The 18597-nt window shown below is 44.9% G+C and overlaps 2 protein-coding genes across 2 annotated transcripts; both read right to left on the bottom strand.

Moving 5' to 3' along the window:
* Nucleotides 1-1139: 1139 nt before the first annotated feature.
* On the bottom strand, nucleotides 1140-5752 carry LOC118502545. The gene is made up of 3 exons (XM_036034821.1): nucleotides 3031-5752; nucleotides 2512-2673; nucleotides 1140-2440 (listed from the first exon to the last, which is right to left on the bottom strand). The coding sequence occupies exons 1-3, from the start codon at nucleotides 4396-4398 to the stop codon at nucleotides 1856-1858; spliced, it is 2115 nt and encodes a 704-aa protein (XP_035890714.1). The 5' UTR covers nucleotides 4399-5752; the 3' UTR covers nucleotides 1140-1855.
* A 131-nt stretch (nucleotides 5753-5883) lies between these two features.
* LOC118502546 (shootin-1) lies at nucleotides 5884-17374 on the bottom strand. The gene is made up of 7 exons (XM_036034822.1): nucleotides 16819-17374; nucleotides 12619-13004; nucleotides 12130-12530; nucleotides 11948-12060; nucleotides 11712-11874; nucleotides 10633-11161; nucleotides 5884-6512 (listed from the first exon to the last, which is right to left on the bottom strand). Exons 2-7 carry the CDS (start codon nucleotides 12917-12919, stop codon nucleotides 6115-6117), a joined length of 1905 nt encoding a protein of 634 aa, XP_035890715.1. The 5' UTR covers nucleotides 12920-13004; nucleotides 16819-17374; the 3' UTR covers nucleotides 5884-6114.
* Between the last annotated feature and the right edge of the window lie 1223 nt (nucleotides 17375-18597).

The following is an 18597-nucleotide window of genomic DNA, read 5'->3' on the forward strand; positions in this document are numbered from 1 at the left end:
TCCGAGGTGTTTTTTTCTTTCTTTCTTCTCTTCAGCTTTTTCTCCTGCCACTCGTGGTCGCATGTCGCAGGGCCACACATCCCGAATCGTGCCATCGTGCTGAACCCCATTCCCGTCCGCTATGATTCCTCCATCCATGTGTTTTTTTAGTTTCACTTGCATCAGCTTTTGCCTCCTCGTATGCCCTACCACAACTATCTACAACCCGATCACTCTTTAGCAGTTCATGTCACAACTGTAAGACACTTCACCTAGATAACTACAACAGTAGCTTCAAGAGACTAATGTTTTTTGCGTTTTCTTTCTCTCGCTGCTCTTTTTCTTCATAAAACCCCTTATGGTTTATGATCGTTATGGTGCAGTGTAATAGTGTGACTTATTCCTAGGCTTCAATCATGGCTGAAGCAGTTTCTCCCATCATTCACTTGGTTCGGTTCGTTTAGTGGTCTATCCTTTCTCGACGGTAACCCCTTTACGCGACCAACGCTTGGGCGTATTGGATGATGTGCACTTGTGTCATAAATGTAAGATTTTTAATGACTTCCAAGCCCCACCCCGATCGTTGAGCCCGGGTGCCTTGTGTGTAGCTCCGATCGTCACGAATCACGCCACAGCTAATGTGTCTAATGTCTTCTACTAATGTCCTCGGTGGATCGTGGACAGCTCACAAGTGCATCGCAGTACTGCACAGGGGCATCCCACTCTTCCAGCAACGATCTTACCGATGCGCCATCATTCCTCCAAGGACACATATGGTGTTCGTTAGGAGCGCTTCGGGAAACGATCGACGAAACGAGAGTTGCCGTTTGGGAAGAGTTGGGTTTGTTTTTTTTCTGGTTTCCTCCTTAACGCATCAATTTGATTGGTACACACTAAAGGACGCGTTTTAAGGACACGTTGATGGGTTTGATGGGTTACGAATGGTGATGAGAATGTCATGTCACAGAAGCATTAAGGATTCTTACCGTTCGGCCGTTTTATTGCTATGTTGACGTACGGTGTCCCCTTTCATCTAAAGCAGAAACCTGATACATTTCCATAATCAGGAAGCTAGGCTAAGGGATGGAATCGACCCAATAACACTCTCGCTCTCTGATGTTCTCCCAAATGTATCTTGTTTAAACGAAATCTCATTCAACTAGCGTAGTATACCATTTTATTTACTCCCCTTATTGTCTTAAAAAAATATAAAAATGTCTTTTTTGGATGTTGATACTACTAAATTTTACTAAAACTTTATACAAAAAATAAGCTAACTATCTCTTTGCATTTGCAAAATGTATACATCATCGATAAGGAGTATCTCGCTACAACTACTAACACGCAAAACGCACACAAACACATATATAATACTAAATTTTCCATCGAAGTACATTGCCCCCTATTTTTTTTTTGTACAAGAAAATTTGGTTTCCGTTTCACTTATTGCCGAAAATCACATTTGCTTCCAATGAACGACACATGTGAGAAAGGGTCTCTTCTTCTTTTTTTCTACATAAGTAATGTGTCTTACAAATAGTTTAGAGAGAGTGTAGAATTGCACAAGAAAAAAATCCAAAAAAATTATCCTAAACAAGAGTGTCACCTTAACGAGTTAATAGCCTTAACTAATCATCTTTGGAAATGTCTTTAGCTTTCATAACAAGCGTGTAACAAAGATGGAAGACCACTGAGCGAAAGACAGCTCGCGCCATGTCAACAAATCCTACTAGCTAATGCTGCTACTAAAAGCTTACATCTAAAGTCCAAAAGCTATTGTCAAGAATGATGAATGATAGTGGAAGATCGTCTATTGTCTAGCTATCAAGGTCCCTAAAATTGTCCCAAAAAACAAAACTCCAACCATCATGGCCCCTCACACTACGGCCCCGAAATAATCAAACTCGGTGCTAAACGCCGACAGTGTCCTTTCGCGTTCCGGTCCCTCGGTATCGTTGGTTCGAATTCGACACGACAGCACGCTACCCTCATCGTTCGAATAGTTTGCATCACTCTCGAACGAAAGTCCCAAGTTTTCCATCAGAAAGCGATTGCTCTCCAGGTCCGCCGTACAGCTACTATCCGCACCGGTAGCAGCATTAGGTTGTTGAAGGATTTTCATCAGACAGCTGGACATATCGTTAAAGTCATCCATCGTGGTACGACCTTCGGGCGTTCCGCCCGGTGTATCCAGCCCCGAGGAAGGACTGTCCAGTTGCTGGCCCTGCACATGGCTGGCAGCTTTTTCAAACACATCGTCCAGTTCCAGATTGAACGCGTCCATGCTCGATAGGGCCGGTTCGGAGAAGCGCCGCGTGGCGGCAGGTTCGTGCTGTACTACCGTTTTCCTACGCAACTGTATCTCCGTAGTGCGAGTGCCATGATTTTTGACGTGCTTGCGCAAGCTGGAAGGATCGGTGTAGCGTTTGTTGCAGCCGGGCAGTTGACAGGCGTACGGTTTCTGTAACGACAAGGAAATCATGAGCGTAAAGCCATGATGCGCAAACATGTCCAGGCCCGGCGATGGCTTACCGTGTCGTAATGTGTGCGCTGATGCTTGGCACGATCCGAGCTGTTGCTGAACGCCTTGGCGCAGCCTTGGAACTGGCAGTTGTAGGGCCGTTCGCCTGTGTGCGACCGTTGGTGGATTTTCAGATTTTCCAACCGCGAGAAAGCCTTCTTACAGCTCGGGAACTGGAAGCATTCAAAGAGGGGGGGGGTTGGTTTGTATGAGTATCGCTCTTGCTCCCTCTGTGTTCTCCTTCACGACGCAATTATTCAGGATTAATGATTCAGCACATGCAACGCCGCGCACCCAGAGTGAAGCGAAAGCGAAAGTAGCAAAAACCATAACCCGGACAACACCAAGCCCCAGCTAAAGATGTTGGTGCGCGAATCGTACGGGTTAAAGTTGTGCTCCGGCCGTCTCCTTACACCATGGGCGCGCCAGATGTTTTGCCAAGAGTCAACCACCAGTACTTTCTCCCTAAACCTCCTCCCCACTCACCCCCACGTCCCCGGGGTGAGCCTTCTTCTTCTGCCTCTACTTACCGGACATTTGTTGGGCTTTTCTCCGCTGTGTACGCGCATGTGGATCAGCAGCTTGTACCGGGCATTGAACGGACGATGCAGACGCGGACAGTCCAACCACTGGCATCCGAACACCTCGCCCCGCTTCGGTTCCACGTGCTGCTTCTCGATGTGTGCCACAAGCTGCCGTTGATCCGGCAGCTCCACATTGCACCCGCTCCAAAGGCAGGTACGGGGTGATGTCGGCAGCGGGAAGGGCTCATCCATTTCGGACGACTCGTCAACCATATCCAGAGGTTCCTGTTTGGCAACAAACGCCGAGGTTTGTTTGCAGTCAGCCGACAGGGGCGTGGACGCCGGCGAAAGGCTTGCCGCACCTCTCCAGATGTCCTTAAACTCTCGGTTCGGTTTCTCCGCACCCTGGATCGGTTTGTAGTAATTGTCGGCGGAGTAGCTGTACGCGTCCTGGCCTATCACCAGCGCCGTATCGCAGGTCTCCACGGTGTTGCAGCAACTGTCCGCCCTATTGTCGTTGCCGTACTGCTCCAGGAAGGAGCTATCCAGGAAGTCCATGATGTAGTTCATCGAGGGCTCAACACCGGACGCAAGATCGGGTTTCGATGCGACACACTCAAACTGTCCACTGATCGTACCGCCGAAAGCGCTCCTGATCGAGGGCAACGGTGTGCCGGCAGGTTTCGCCGTCGCCATCAGTTCCACGTTCGATCGTTTCGGTGAGCAACTGCCGGGCCCGTTCAGATTCATCAGATTCAGAGTAAATCCATTATCGATCCACGCATCGCCGGCAAACGGTGAAGAGCACGGCGATTGATTCTTTGACTGGCAGTTTGTCTCGTTGTAGTTGTAATAATCGGTCGTCGTGGTGCAACTGCTGCTGCTGGCGCAACTGAGCAAACTTTGGCACGTGAGCGGTGTGCTGGCAATGGTGGCCGCTGGCGAGAGCAGCACACTCGAGGAAGCCGATTGCAGCTTTTCGATGTACTCCGGGTCGAACTTGAAGAACAGATCGTCCCCTTTGGCGGGTGCCGTGTAGAAGCAGCCCATCGGTTTGAGCGAGTCCTGCGGAGGTTGCTGGAACTGAGCCGCTGTATCTGTGAGGAACTCGTTTTCCGCCTGACATCCACTAAATCCTCCTATGACAGGTGGTGCGGATATTGGAGTGTAGCTTTGATGGAGCGTAGCGCGACCACAGTCAGCACCGAACGGCAGAGGTTTGCCTTCGCTCATCCCACAACTTAACGCACTGTAGCATACGTCCATCGTGGTATCATCGGGAAGGCAGAAGCCATGCTTGAGATCGAACGATTTTAAACTCGCCGCACACAGATCGCCCGAAGAGGACGGAGTTGTTGGTGTTAGAAGAGCCATTCTAATCACTGCACTTAACCACGACAAAGTTAACGATAATCACACATTGACCATAAACACCGGGAACAGAATCCTTGAACTAATCACTGCACTCAAACAACACGATCACTCTTGGATCACGAATCACGCACAGAAAAACGCCCAGCACGGTGAGCAAATGGAGCGCAAAACACGTCCGTACCGGTCGATCGTTCGGCTGTCAGTGATTCCTACGGGATGTTCGCGGGATCGCCCGAGTCTTCCAACCGGCGGAAGACACTCGGTTCGGACGCGGTTTTTCCCGAAGATCGAGTCCCATGTGTGCGTGCGTGTTCGCTTCATCTCTTCACCATCATCTTCATCATCCAGGATCATCACCGCCAGTGTAGAGACCGTCAGGCAGATGATCGTAGTTCTTCGCGCAATCTACACGATCCTCGTCGATCCCGCGTGATCTCGCGCACCCTTGTCCCCTTGGTATGCTGGGCGCGTTACGAAGCGAGTTGTTACAAACAACAAATTATACGACTGTGACAAACTCCCGTCCCCTCCCTCTCTCTCTTCACGAGCCATTTAATCCTCGTTCTTCTTCATCGGTTCGCGCGCGCGCTGGGGAAAAAGCGAAAACCCAAAGCAAAGCAGAACGCTGAAAGGTTAGGTCAGGTTAAGCGGCTGGAAAAACTAAACCCTACCAGGAGAGGCGATGAGGTCATGGGTGAGGTGAGGTGTGATCGGAGTTTCTTCTTCCCGTGCACTTGGCAGGGGCAAACGATCGTGGCCCAGTTGCATGTTACGCACCGTGTTAAAAGAATTGGATGTATTTTTTTACACTTAAAGAGGCACATTTTCTATCATTTTCCTCGTTGCAGTTTTCTTCAGCAAAACACGTCCAGTGTGTTGTGGTGACTGCTTTGCAGAATGTGATAGATCACAACCAAGCTGGGAATGGTGGTTCAAGAAACAAACAAAAAAATGTCCCAAATGTGAAAGCGGGAGAAAGTGACAGGAATTTGATATGCGCGCTACTCTAGCCTCTCCTTTTTCCATTGCTTTTCTTGATCAGAGATGAATTTTTCTTGCTACGCTTTCCTTGCCCCAACCCAACCTCCGAGTGGTGTTATGCACCGTCTGTACGCCACTTATTTATTATTTTAAACCATTTCATCGCTTACGAGTCACTTGTTGTGATGTGCTCGATTATGAGTCGTCGTCGTTTTTTTTTTCCTTGCGTCCTCACGCTTCTGGTAGTCGCATCTATTAGACGATCTTTACCACCCGGTGCGACTGTTTACGAAGAGCGAAGACACATTCGGGAAGAAATTCTTAAATAAGAACCGCGTCATTGCGTGGATGTACGAAGCAAAGAAACTAGTCTGGACTTTAGAAGTGGGCCATTCTCACTTTTTTCTCTCGTGCAAAAATATAGCTGGCAACACAGATGCCTTATTATGTACTTTCTTTCCTTTGGCTAACAATTTGAGTACAAAGAAGCAAGAAAAAAAAAAGTATTATCACTTAAAATATATTTTAGTTGTATAGCACTCCGTATTTTCTCTATCGCAAGATCGCTATTAGCGTGTAAATATCGCTCCAAAACATTTGCTACCTAACTTCTGGTGAACGTTACGTGTAATACACTTCACACACACAATAAAAAAAACTCTTTTAAGGATTAGCGTACATAGCTCGTGGTTAAAAGGCAGTTTAAAAAAATATAATGCTTTCTTGACACCGGACTCACAAATCGACTACGTCCATCACCATACGGGTGTGTGGCCGAACGGTTCGTACTATCCGATCCCCAGCGTCTGTTGTGTCCTGCTGGGCGGCAGTACTGCTAGCACCTGTATCGCCACCTGTCGTTGCTGTTCCCCGGCCCACCAGCTCTGATTCGTAGATAATTTTCGATTTCCGGTTGGCCCGCTTCATGCGCGCCATTATGTCGTACATCTCCTTCAGCCCCGGGTTACGTGCGATCATACGGTTGTACTCCTGCTCACTGTCCCTAATACTGCTACTGGTACCGGCGGTTGCCTCTGCGTCGGCGGATGAATGTTGGTCCGGTGGATTGGGTGGACGCCTTCGCCTTAGCGTCACCTTGCCACTCTTGATATCGGCAATCACCGAATCTAGACCTGTGGGTCGACGGGTCGTGTAGTGCAAAAGAAAGAAAACAAACAATTCAATCAACGTTCGTGTAATTGCAGCCGGATTTAATTCGACCGAATTCGACAAAACCGGAAGCAAGCAATCGAGTGTAGAGTAGAACCCGGGGTGGTGGTTACATTGGGGGTGAAGATGAGTCGTTTTAGGATATGAAGAGTTGGAGTTTGTTAGAAGGATGAAGATGTGGATGTCCTTTTACCAGTACAAAATATACAAAAAACAATAAAACCCCTCAAAGCCACCAGCACACAGAGCAGCAGAGAAAAAGGGAAATTCATTCGGACAATTCATTCAACCAGAAATGAACACATCCCCTAACGGATGGCCGTTTCGTGTCGAGCGCTACGGGGGATAAAACATGTGTTTCCTCTTTGACAAACAACAATAAAAAACACAGTCCTGGTTGAGCTTTCGGCGAAACGAGTCCACGATTTGGTTCCATCGGTTCCTTCCGGACGAAAGGATTACAGTGTACCGCCGGATACTATTCCCGTTGTGCAACAGGTGCTTCCACAGTGTAGCAGAGGTGCCGGGCTCAGGTGTTCGCGACCTCATTGGGTTGTGTTGTTGGAGCTGTGTGGTTATCCGGTTGTGTTGTTAAAAACATGCCCACACTCGGTCCCAAACATGCCTCATCAAAGTGTTGCAAAGCAAAAACCACGGCGAGTTAATTGAATAAAAGTTGCAGAGTTTGCAATTAAATTTCACAGGATTAAACGACACGCAAAGGACGAGTGTGCAGTGAGTGAGCGAAAGTTAATGTGTGTTATAATGCTAAAGTGGCATGACAACGTTTTCTAGTAAATTATTTGTGAATTGAACAACAGGTAGAACACGCGTATTCCGATAACACTCCCAACGACGACGGTGGGTTCTTAAATTTAAAGTGTCTCTTGACGTCAACTTCCGGTCGAGAGTGATCCCGCTGGACCGTTGTGATGAGTTGCGTTGGGGTTTCCTTTTTGTTCTTCGTCGTGCTCCACCGTAAACCAGTCAACCTTTAACCGTTACGTATCTGACCTTTGCGCGTCCAGTGTATGTATGTCATCAATACCTTCAAACGCCAGGTGGCACGCGACGCTCAAGCACCACCGACTCGGGCACTCTTTAAAGCGGCTCTGGAAAGCATTCTATTAGCAGAACTTTCCATACGCCACCTCCTGTTTTCTGCCCCGGTACCGGTGGCGCTTTCCGTTTTTATCACCACCACCATCGTCGCCGACGGGACGGAAAACGGCACGAACATCCCAAAGGATAGCAGCTCTGGCATGCCGTGTTGTCAGCTACAGCCCGATCCCCCGGTGGTGGCTTGCCTTCCGATACCATTATCGTTCAGCAGAACGAGAGGGTCATGTGCTATATGCCATGCTACACTATCCGCTGTATCCGATGCGAAGGAGCACAGGTCGGGTGTGCGAGCGAGACACACAGAACACACAGACACACAGAACAACAGCAGCAAAAAAGAAACGAGGCGCACGGTCTTCATCGTACGGCTGAGTAATTGATTGGGTTTGCGTTACAAATATGATTATAGATCAATTTGCAAATCGAACGGTTTTTGGTGGCGAAACAATTCTTCCGGCGGTAAGCTCGAAGCTTCGCTAGCTTATGCTTTGTTATGTAAAATTGTAGCGTGGTTCAATATTTTATTTGGCGTGATGACCCCCCTGCCGAAGGATATCGCTGCCACAACTTAAAGAATTGCTGTGCAAGCATTGTTCAACGCATGGCCGGAAAGATAGTTTATACTATAGTGCAGGGGTTTTCAAATCTTTTCGGGAGCAAGACCAAAAGCAAGGGAGCTTTTGGTTTGCTGTGGCTTGAAAATCTTAATGAAATCTGCCGGCATATTTACAAAGCGGCAAGTAAGGGGAATGCTTGATACTTAAAATTTTAATATTATTCATTTTTTTTACATAGCTGTTTGTTGAGTAAAGTTTACACAAATTTTGTACTCTAAATTTTGTGTAGCAATATTGTCAAATATCGTCAGAATTACACATTGATAACTTGACAACTTGAAAGTTCTTCTGATATCCATGGGTTATTTTCCATCCGGGATAAGGTGTCCTTCCGCGGTTTAGAGAAGGAATTGTCTCCAAACCACTGTGAATTTTATTCGTTTTGTAATGTACTTCTAAGCAATACGGCCAGGCCGTTCTACATGAATAAAAAATGGGTTATTTAGTGAAGCTAAAAACTCGGAGCGGTCTGGTAGCCGAGGCGATACCGGCGCCGGTCTTCACACGGGAGGACCGCGGTTCAAATCCCATCCAGACCGCCTCCCCGTACCCAGGGCTGACTACTTTATTACGGGTAATTTAAGTCACAGAAAGCCAGAAATGGCAGGTCAAGACCTTTCGAGTGCCAAGGAGGAAGAAGAAAAACTAAAAGTATTCTCTATAAACTCTTTTGTAAAAGGAGTAACTATACTTCCAGTAATGCAGAGCGGCGCATGTTTCTTGTATAATAAACCCTGCGTTTGTATTGTAAAAGCATTTCCTCAAAAATATTTCAATCCATTTCTTTATTGAAATGTATTATCAAGTTCACTTATATTGAACTCTTATGAATCTTTTTTCAATATCATGACAGTTCGTAAGACCCAAAATCATCAAATATAAATCAAAATCTTAAACTTTATAAAAGGACTGTTCCGATGTCCGTTCAAAAGCTAATTTTGCTCGATTTTTTGAGCACTTTAGCCCACTTAACCTAATAGGAATCATTCAGATTTTTTGCCATTTTCATTATCTAGCATAAAATAGCTTTACTTGAATTTTTGCTTTTTTCTTCTCCCATGGCTTTATAACCTCGAGAGGCCTTGGCCTGCCATTTCTGACTATCTGTCGCCTAGGACACCGGACCGCCCCAAGTGTAACAACATGCCAGGATAAAACATGATAATGTTATGACAAATTCTTAATTATTAAGCAATCAAACGAGTTTTATACATGACAGCATTTGTATAAATTATCTACCGTGCTGAACTATCCATTGATTTTATTTTTAGCTACTATTTTACGTTTTGATTGATTGGATACAATTTGAATAAAATTTAACCACTCATTCAGGCCATAATTTGAGAACCCCTGCTTTCGGGGAAAATCGGTTCAACATGCTTCATAATGAACTCTTACGAAAATGTGACTAGCTTTATATGCTTTATCCAAATACATTACATTAATTAAGCAATTTCAAGCACATCAAAAATATATAAGTAAGCTGATTTCCAATTTCTTTAAGCCAAAAGTACTCAAAAGGAATGCGGTGACAAATGTATGTTAAATTTTCTATTCAACCGCATTCGTCCCCAAAAAACACCCTTATCGATATGAAAACAAGCATCCATAGATTGAAATCCAAAACATCCCCATTCTGGATAAAATACGATGCATGAAGCGGTATCGACCGTTGGAAGAAAAATTCTAGGTAAGCAATAGGACGATAGTGGCAAGGTTGGTTGGATGGTGGATGGATCGAGAAGAGTGGCACTAGCAACAACTTGTCGTGGTTTGGCTTTTACCGTGTCCTTATATGCCACTCTTCCTACGGTGTCCTACTCGTTACCAATCCATCCGGTGTATTGTCCTGCTTCCTAGTATGTATGTGTGCTTACGGTAAATATTCATCGGGATGCGCTGTACTAGCACAGAAGCACAGAATACCCGGTCACTGTTGGTCTGAAGAGCGAATTTGCTACTGGGTGGAGCGGGAGGGTTAAGAGTGAAAGCCGACAACTACACTGATTACCGTACGCAATACCGCCATGGAAACACTCATAGTGATATTGTCAGAGTATTATCTGAACGTTAGAAAAGGTAAAGGAAAGGCGGGGCATGTGCTTCACTCTCATCGAACCCTTACGAGGATTTATGAAAAAAGAAAAACTACAAATACTAGATGCAAACAACAAACAAGCATAAGCGTAAACATGCAACAAAAAGCACGTGAAAAGCATGACGGTCCTTAAATGTTCTACGCAAAAATGACAACAAACTCCGCTGCCCTACGGAACAACGCACACGGCCAGAACAAACCCAAGAAGTGCGTGTATGTGGTGATGGTTCGATCGATAAAACCTACCTGTTGCCGGGTGCGGACTATTTACATTCGTTATTGCTACGTGATTTAATTTCTGCTGCGATATCGCCTCGCTTAAGCCAAGCGCCCGGTCTGCGCCTGCCGGTCCGGTGGGGGTTAGGTGCTTGCCGTTGTTAGCGAAAAGGTTAGCCGGCAGCGGTGGAGCCGGTGGTGGCGGTGGTGGTGGTGGGGGAGGAGGAGGTGGAAGTGCAGATGCCGCCGGGCCACAGGACGATCCGGCCGGTGAATGTTCGGCCATACTGCAGCGGTTCAGCAAAGACACCAGCGGATCGTCACTGTCCAGAAGTTCGGACATTCCAAGGATGCTCGCGGTACCACCCGCCTTGGAACTTTGCCACTCGCGTACCCGGCTGACACGGAGCTGCTGGCGCAACGATTGCACCTCACCTTCGGCCTGCTCGGCCCGCCGCAGTGCTTCGTCCAGCTGCTGCCGCAGGCTCTCGACTTCCAGCTCAAGGGCAACGATCTGATCGTTCGTTTTGCGCTCGTGCTCTTCGCTCATGAGACTTTTCTGCAGTGCCGGACCGGACATGGAAGTAGGTAATCGCGATAAGTATCGCAAAACGAGAAAATGCCTTTCCGGATAAAAACACACACACACATACACCCGCCGTACAACGCGTCTACATTATTGTTGAGCTATGTGTGAACTTCTAGGGACTGTAGCATAGTCGACATTTTCGGGAGAACAAATTTTGCTCTATCTACGCCTACTTTAAACTTTTTTTTTGGTCATTGAAACGAAAATTTTGACATAAGTAGCCTTAGTAGGCTTCGGAGAAAGCTTGTGGGAAATTTCGAATTATTTTGGAAAGCTCGAGCCAAGCCGCAGCTAAGTACACCGACAGAGAACTAGTAGCAGAAATTGCTTTACAATTTACACACTTTAACTGGCATAAATTGCTGTTAAAAACTAGCGCAAGTATATTAAAGCTGTTGGGAGTTTTGTTCTAGGATCCAATCACCGGTTTTAGTGCATTTAGTGTGTAGTACAACGAAGTCAAAAATCAAAAGATGGCCGGACGACATCTTTTGTACAGCAAATAGCTGACCGTACTTACATATTCGATGAACTGTGCTTCGTAGGTTTTGCGCTGTAGCTCAATTTCGGAGCGCATCTTCTGAATTTCCTCATTGGTGCTCGTTTTCGAGTCGACCGAATCACGATTCTGACGGACCAGCTGGTCACGCTCACGCTGCACCTTGATGAATGTGTTTTCGAGCCTTCGAGGAAGGAAGCAATCGTTAACTTAAAACAAATCCCACTTTTTTAAATCTATCCCTAATCGATCCGTACCTTTTGCTAGTGTCGATCGATTCCAGCATGTTGCGTGACATTAGTCGGGCCACCTTGTTCAGCTCGGCATTTTCCTCCCGCAGCTTTCGATTCGTTTCCTCGTATTGTTGTTTCTGGAAGAGAGTGGTAACATAGAATAAGCAAAGCTTTCTACTTAACTTCCAACAACCCGGCATGCGTACATTTTCCAACAGTTCCGAGATTTTCTCATTCGCCTCGTACAGCTGCAGCTCGACGTTGTTCAGATAGGATTTGAGCTTTTCCATCTCGTTCAACAGACTGTCGACTTCCGTGCCCTTCCCGCTGGATTCGGTCTGCGGGCCGGCCACACTTGCACCAGGCAGCAGTCGAGCGGCCGACGGAGACTGTTCCTCGTCATCGCTCTCGGCCGCATCAAGCGTAACGCTTTCTTCGCCGGGCGCAGGAGTAGGGATGATTTCGGACAGCTTGCGCCTAAGGCGTCGATTCTTCTCCGTAAAGTCCGTTAGCACTCGTTGCGAAGTTTCCAAATCTCCGGCAAGCTGTTTCACATTGTGGTTCAGCAGTTCGTTCGATTTTTCCAGCTGAACGTTTCGTTTCAATACTTAAAGAAGGAAGAAAAAATAATTTACTTTAATTAAATAAATGCCGTTCCCCGGGCAAGGTTCAATACGGTTCACTTAAGAGCTTACACTGTTCACACTTTTCCATCAACCGATTGTGGGTTTCCTTTAACTGCACGTACTCGGCCGGTGCACCGCTTCCGGTTCCACCGCCGGGTGGTGATTCTGCCTGCACGAATGAACCGAGCATGCTGCGCGTGAACGAGGGTTCATCGTCATTTATCGAAGCCGAAGCCGAACCGACGTTGGACGATGAATTCGACGATGAACCACCACCGCCGGCAATGTACAGGTGAAGCGATGTTTTCCGCTTCGGTATAGGAATGCTGCTACGCTTCGAGAGCGATGATGATGATTGTGAGGTGTCCATCGTGGGTGACGACGCACGGTGGTGAAAGGGATGGCCACTTCCGAAATGAGGGGCTAGGATCCTTATGCTAAACGACCTAAAACACCTGCAGTGACGGAAATTAAAGTGAACAGAGGACAATAAATCAGACAAATTACATACAAATTCAATTATTACGCGGCCGTGCACTGATAAGAGCGGGTTTAAAAATAAAATGGAAAAAACTGTCTAGAGAACGAACTCGGATGTATTTTGCATCGTAAAATGAAACAAAGCCGCTGCTTTAAGTGTTTTGCGGAAATTTCATGGTTACACTTTCATCGTTAGTAGCAAAGTTAACCCTTGGTAAATAAGATTGAAAATCAAATCGAAACCCTACAATACTTTTTGAAGCAAGAACAGCAGGAAAGAAAGCTATTCAGTTGTTAATAGATATTTGGCGTCCTAGTGATTGAGTGATAGCGGCCTTCCTTCACTCAACATTAGCCGCATAAATTCCCTCTTACCGCTGAAGAATGGAAGCGAGAGAAAGAAAACATAATTCAAAGGAGTACAAATATCTTGACCCTTAAAATTAAAATTACAGTTCTTCAAACCCAAAGTGGGACATAATCACATTTTGTTATTTTCCTACATTCTGCTAGTATTGTCTTATTTGATGAGTAAAGTTGGGACATTTTACTCAAGTTATTAGCAATAAATATTAACGATAGTTCTAAACGCTTCTCCTCCTCCTATTTTTTGGCCTAACGACCTCTAAGAGGTTATGCCTGCCACCCGGCCAAATTATGCAGAAATGTTGTACTCGCAAAAGCTGGAGCTTTAAGGAACTCTTTATGAATTACAGATCAAATTTTGAAAATCATGAATATTACACTTAACCAACAAGCACAACAGAACCCCAACACACAGGTGTCCGATTTCTTCTTCTTCTTCTTTCTTGGCACTACAACCTCGAGAGGTCTCGGTCTACCATTTCGGGCTTTCTGTGACTTGGTTTTCACCCATAGCAAAGTAGTCAGCCCTGCTTACGGGGAGCCGGTGTGGATGGGATTTGACCCCGGTTCTGCCGTGTGAAGACCTCGACCACCGGACCGCCCCAACCTATGTATTACTCCTTTAAAAATCTAGATCCTACTATCCAGTTCGGTTAATTTTTAGTTTCATAACGCATTTTAATATTTCAAAGTAGAATTATTTATAAAATATATAATACTACTTAACAAAGATTTATTCTATCTATCTCCAACTATGTCCATATAATTTTTATATCACCCAAAGTTGAGTCTTTAAGCAATATTTTCATAAAATTGATTTATAGTTACTGCTTTCCGAATCTTTGGATAATAGAGATATAAAAAAATCTTTTATCAAGATTGTTCACTCTAAATCCATCAAAACCGACTTGTAAAGACAGATAATGGTTAGAACTCTAGGTGTCCGTATTTTTGTTTGGTGCGCTGTGCTGGTGAACTGATTTGTTGTCGCAAATTGTTTGTTTCCTTTTTCTTCGGTTAGCTGTGCTTGGTGGTATTGATGTATTATTGTCTGTTTTTTTTTTATTCCATAAGAACACATTTTTATTATTACACACGGCAGGACCGGAGATCAAACCTCACCCAGATCGTACGCGGGACTGACTACTCTGGTAACCAAATTGTAATGCTCGCTCCATCCAAGCAACAAGTTATCCTACCAAAGCGAGAAAGCATTACGATTTGGTTACCAGGGTATCCAACTACGGTTTAAATCAAGTCACAGAAAGCCAGATGCCAAGGAGGAAGAAACATTTGTGGTCTATGCTAGTCACATTTCCATCCATGCTTACTCGTAGAATCTGAGCTTACTAAGGTCGTCCGGAGAGGAAGCTCAGATGACCAGTTCTTCATGCAAGGGGACGATCTGGATCATATTTCAGTTCCTCCATGTTGTAGCTCCAACATCTTTTTAGCTTAACCTTAACCTCAGATACCACAACCGAAAACCAAAACTTCGAACACAAATTGCATCTACATTAACGACCTACATAGATGAAATGTTTAACAGGAATTGATCACAAATCAACATCCTATGAGTAACCCTTATTTTAATCTCTTTTGCTTTGTTTTGATTCGCACATTTCGAAGTGAATCAATGCTTTAAACCGACCTTCCTGCTGCTGCATGGAGCAATACAAACAAAAATCAAAACAAATGATTAAATTAAAGATAAGATACTACCACGAATCAAGCTCAGATTGCACTTTTATTCCCGTGGTCTTATGTCGGTGTTTTGGCGGACTGTCTGTGATGAAGTCACCAGTCAGTCAATATCGGGGGGGAGAACCACCAAGTACCTACCACCGTTAGTGAGGCGGAAGCCAGCACCAAAATCAAACATTTCAGCAAACGTAAATGGTGTCCCACCGGGTGGAATTTAACGACAGCGGGTGTTTTCTGTACGCGACAGCAGAAATAGTGCGTCAAACGACGTCGTACGGTGGTCAGTTCTCTCTTGGGCGTTATTTCAGGAGGGGCCCATGAGAACTACACAGGCTTAAACTACTCAATTATTCAATGACCGAATGTGGATCGATTTGAAAACCGGGGGTAGGTTCAGCCCACACGTGCGGCACGGCCCACCATCGAGCGACGCACGATCATTTGCATGAGCTCTTGCTGCTAGTATATCCTGCGTTGGTACAAGAGACACGCTGCTAAAAACCCCACTCGTAGTGAGGTTTCGTTTAATGATCCTCCGAACCGGGGCGGTTATTCTTGACACTATCAACTAATATACCTTTGGAGCAAAACCCACGACCCAGCAAACACGTTTAATCTGCGCAATGTACATACAAGGACCAAGTATCTAGATGCACACCGAGCAGTGTCAGAAGTTGTGAAGCACTGGACCAGGTTTTGATTTATTTTATCTTTTCCCCTCTGCATGTATAGACCAAGAAGCAGAAATAGAGTAGATAAGCACAGTGATGATTGCATTGCCTTTAGGTTAACGGAAGTCCCAGAGCAAAGCAATTTTTCTTGCTGTCATTCATAAATTCTTCAGATGAATCATTGTATGCAAAACAACGCTGCATCGTAGCAGTGTACGGTTGCTAAGCAACTTGTGCCATCTAGAAGCCAGCTTCATTTAGATAAAAAGGGAAATGTGATCCTCTCGATTCAAATGCACTTTACCGTTTCTCCAACCGATCGAACAGACCAGCACAAGTGTGTGCAATCGAATTTTACCTTCTTTTCACAGAGCCAACCCCAAAACAGTGGAAACAGTCTAAAGTGAAAGGAACCAATTATGTCTTCGGTCTCGGTTAAAGGGCTCCAGCAGCGAAACGGCGCGCGAAGCAAAAAGGGCCCAAAACGCTCCGATCCGGGCGCGATTTAATGTTTGCCAAAATACGTTTAAAGAACTTTCTCCCGGTTTTTCTTCCCCTCCCATCGGTTTGGGAGATTCGGCACTTGAAGGCACAACCATATCTTCGGTTTCTGTGGCTCGCGCACCTGTCTGCCCTTATCTTGTTTGTTGTGTTTATCTGCACTTGACACAGATGACACTGAAAGAACGGAACGAGTTTTGGAAGGTTTTATTTTCTCGTGGATATGTTGTGTGCACATATTTTATGTAGTTCACGCATACACTCGCACTGCGCAAGCGAACTTTGCCTACGCAGCAAGCCCTTTCTTTTTCGGGAGTTCAAGTGTCGCAGGTACAGACGATCGTGGCCAGCGAACTCGTTTCACCTCGCGCAAACATAAATGCAAAACGGCAACTACCTTTTTTGCACCGCGATGCGTCACCAAACATCGCAGCGCACCAACACGTACACACACACGTTATAACAATGGCACAACAAACAATAGAAATACACAGCATCGCCTAGGGCACAGGGCAAATGAACTTTCGGGTGATTCTTTTTCTCTCACCTGTTTCGTGTTTTCTGTGCGTCGTGTTGTTTCCTTTCTCTGGCGCAGCTTCACGCAAATACACAAACAATACAGCACTAAATGCACTCTTTCCAGGCCACTTAACTCTGCATCCAAACGGATCACTTTAAATACTTGGAGACACTAACTGGGCGGAATGTTTACATCCAACTGCACATGCGCCGTTCTGTTCAGCATAAAGTGTGCCTTCTTTATGCACCATTCACTGTTGAGTGGCCAGTACAACGCCGACCGATGGCATGGACCACACGAGAGACAATGAACGACGGGCAAAGAGATGCAAACTCACACTCGCGCAGCTTACCGCCTGTTGATGGAAACCTGTTTTTCGTGTTGTTTGATTTAGAATCAGCCGCACGGGGCCTTTGTATAACGCGCGCCACGTTTGGATAATTACAATTTTACAATCAAAATGTGCAGAAGGAATAGGAACAAAAAATTAAATGCTTTTCGTACAGCAGCGCACTTGAAAACCTGGAATGGAATGGAATGAAGCAAATCGACCAACAAATAAAGTTTCAAACAGTTTTGTTTTGTTTTTCTTTTCTTCAATTCGAAACGTCACAGCGATGGCCATGTTCGAAAAATTCGAATACATTTCGAATGTGTGTTGGGTGTTCGAAATTATGTTTTATTTGTGCCTGTATGTTATCGCAGTTGGAATGTGTTGTTTCGATGATAAAAAATGCTGCTTTTCGCTTTTATAAGTTTCTCTAAACTACTGAAATGGTTACTTATTACTTTGCTAAAGAATGCTTGATGATACTGCATCTTGTGCGCGCGGTACTGTTCTGGTATGCACTGTGTGTTCGAATTGGTTGTTGTCTCCGCTACCATTTCAAATATAACGTGAAGATAAGCTTTCGGCAATGCTTTGCTGTACTGCTTTTTAAAATAATTTTTATTCGTATTAGTTAATGTAAAAACATGATGAATGTGATTATTTAATATAATAAAACCAAAGTTTCCCTTCATATTTGTTCAGTAAAGAAGTTTTAACATGCTTTGAGCAATTCAAAAACTTTTATTTTGCTAGCAATATTTTATACATTTCTTAAAATATTGTAAAGGAACAAAAACTTGTTTAACTATAGGATTTCCTACTTTTACAAACTCCGAATGAAATTATATAACCTTCATTAACCTTCCTATTTTTTTCTTCGGTGCGCGACAATTGAATTTTTATGCGAACAGCATGTCAGTACACCGCAATGCTAATTCCCATTGCATAACCATAATACAACAACGAGTGCGTACTTTCAATGGTCGTTCAATCTATCGCCGTCCTCTCCCCCTCCTATGTGGTCGCCATTCCCCTTCTAGCTGACCAGCGGCGGTGACTTCAACGATGGTATGTAAGGTAAACCTTGTTTAGATCTACTCCCTTGTCGCGCTAGTATGTCCATGAGCCTACCAGGTGCTTGATGATTTGTAAGCAATAGAAGTTTTATTTATAGCTTTAATTAAACGCATCATACCCAAGGTAATTTTAACCTTTTTAAATATATTGTAAATTAATATTAACTTCGTTTGATTTCTTATGCGCATGCACCAAACTATTGTACACTTTTTAATCTGACGGAATTTCGCAAAGAGAACATTCCAATACATCACAAGCATTTTTGAAAATATCCAAATGCTAATGACCTGCTTCATCATCTATTGCTCTTCATTTCAATTAAGCAGCACACATAAGATTGCATCACGCCCGCAGCCAAAAACAGCACAAGAATCTCCCCAAAACCCCAAACCTTTTTC

This window comes from Anopheles stephensi, chromosome 2, assembly GCF_013141755.1.
Source record: "Anopheles stephensi strain Indian chromosome 2, UCI_ANSTEP_V1.0, whole genome shotgun sequence".
Taxonomy (NCBI): Eukaryota; Metazoa; Arthropoda; class Insecta; order Diptera; family Culicidae; genus Anopheles; species Anopheles stephensi.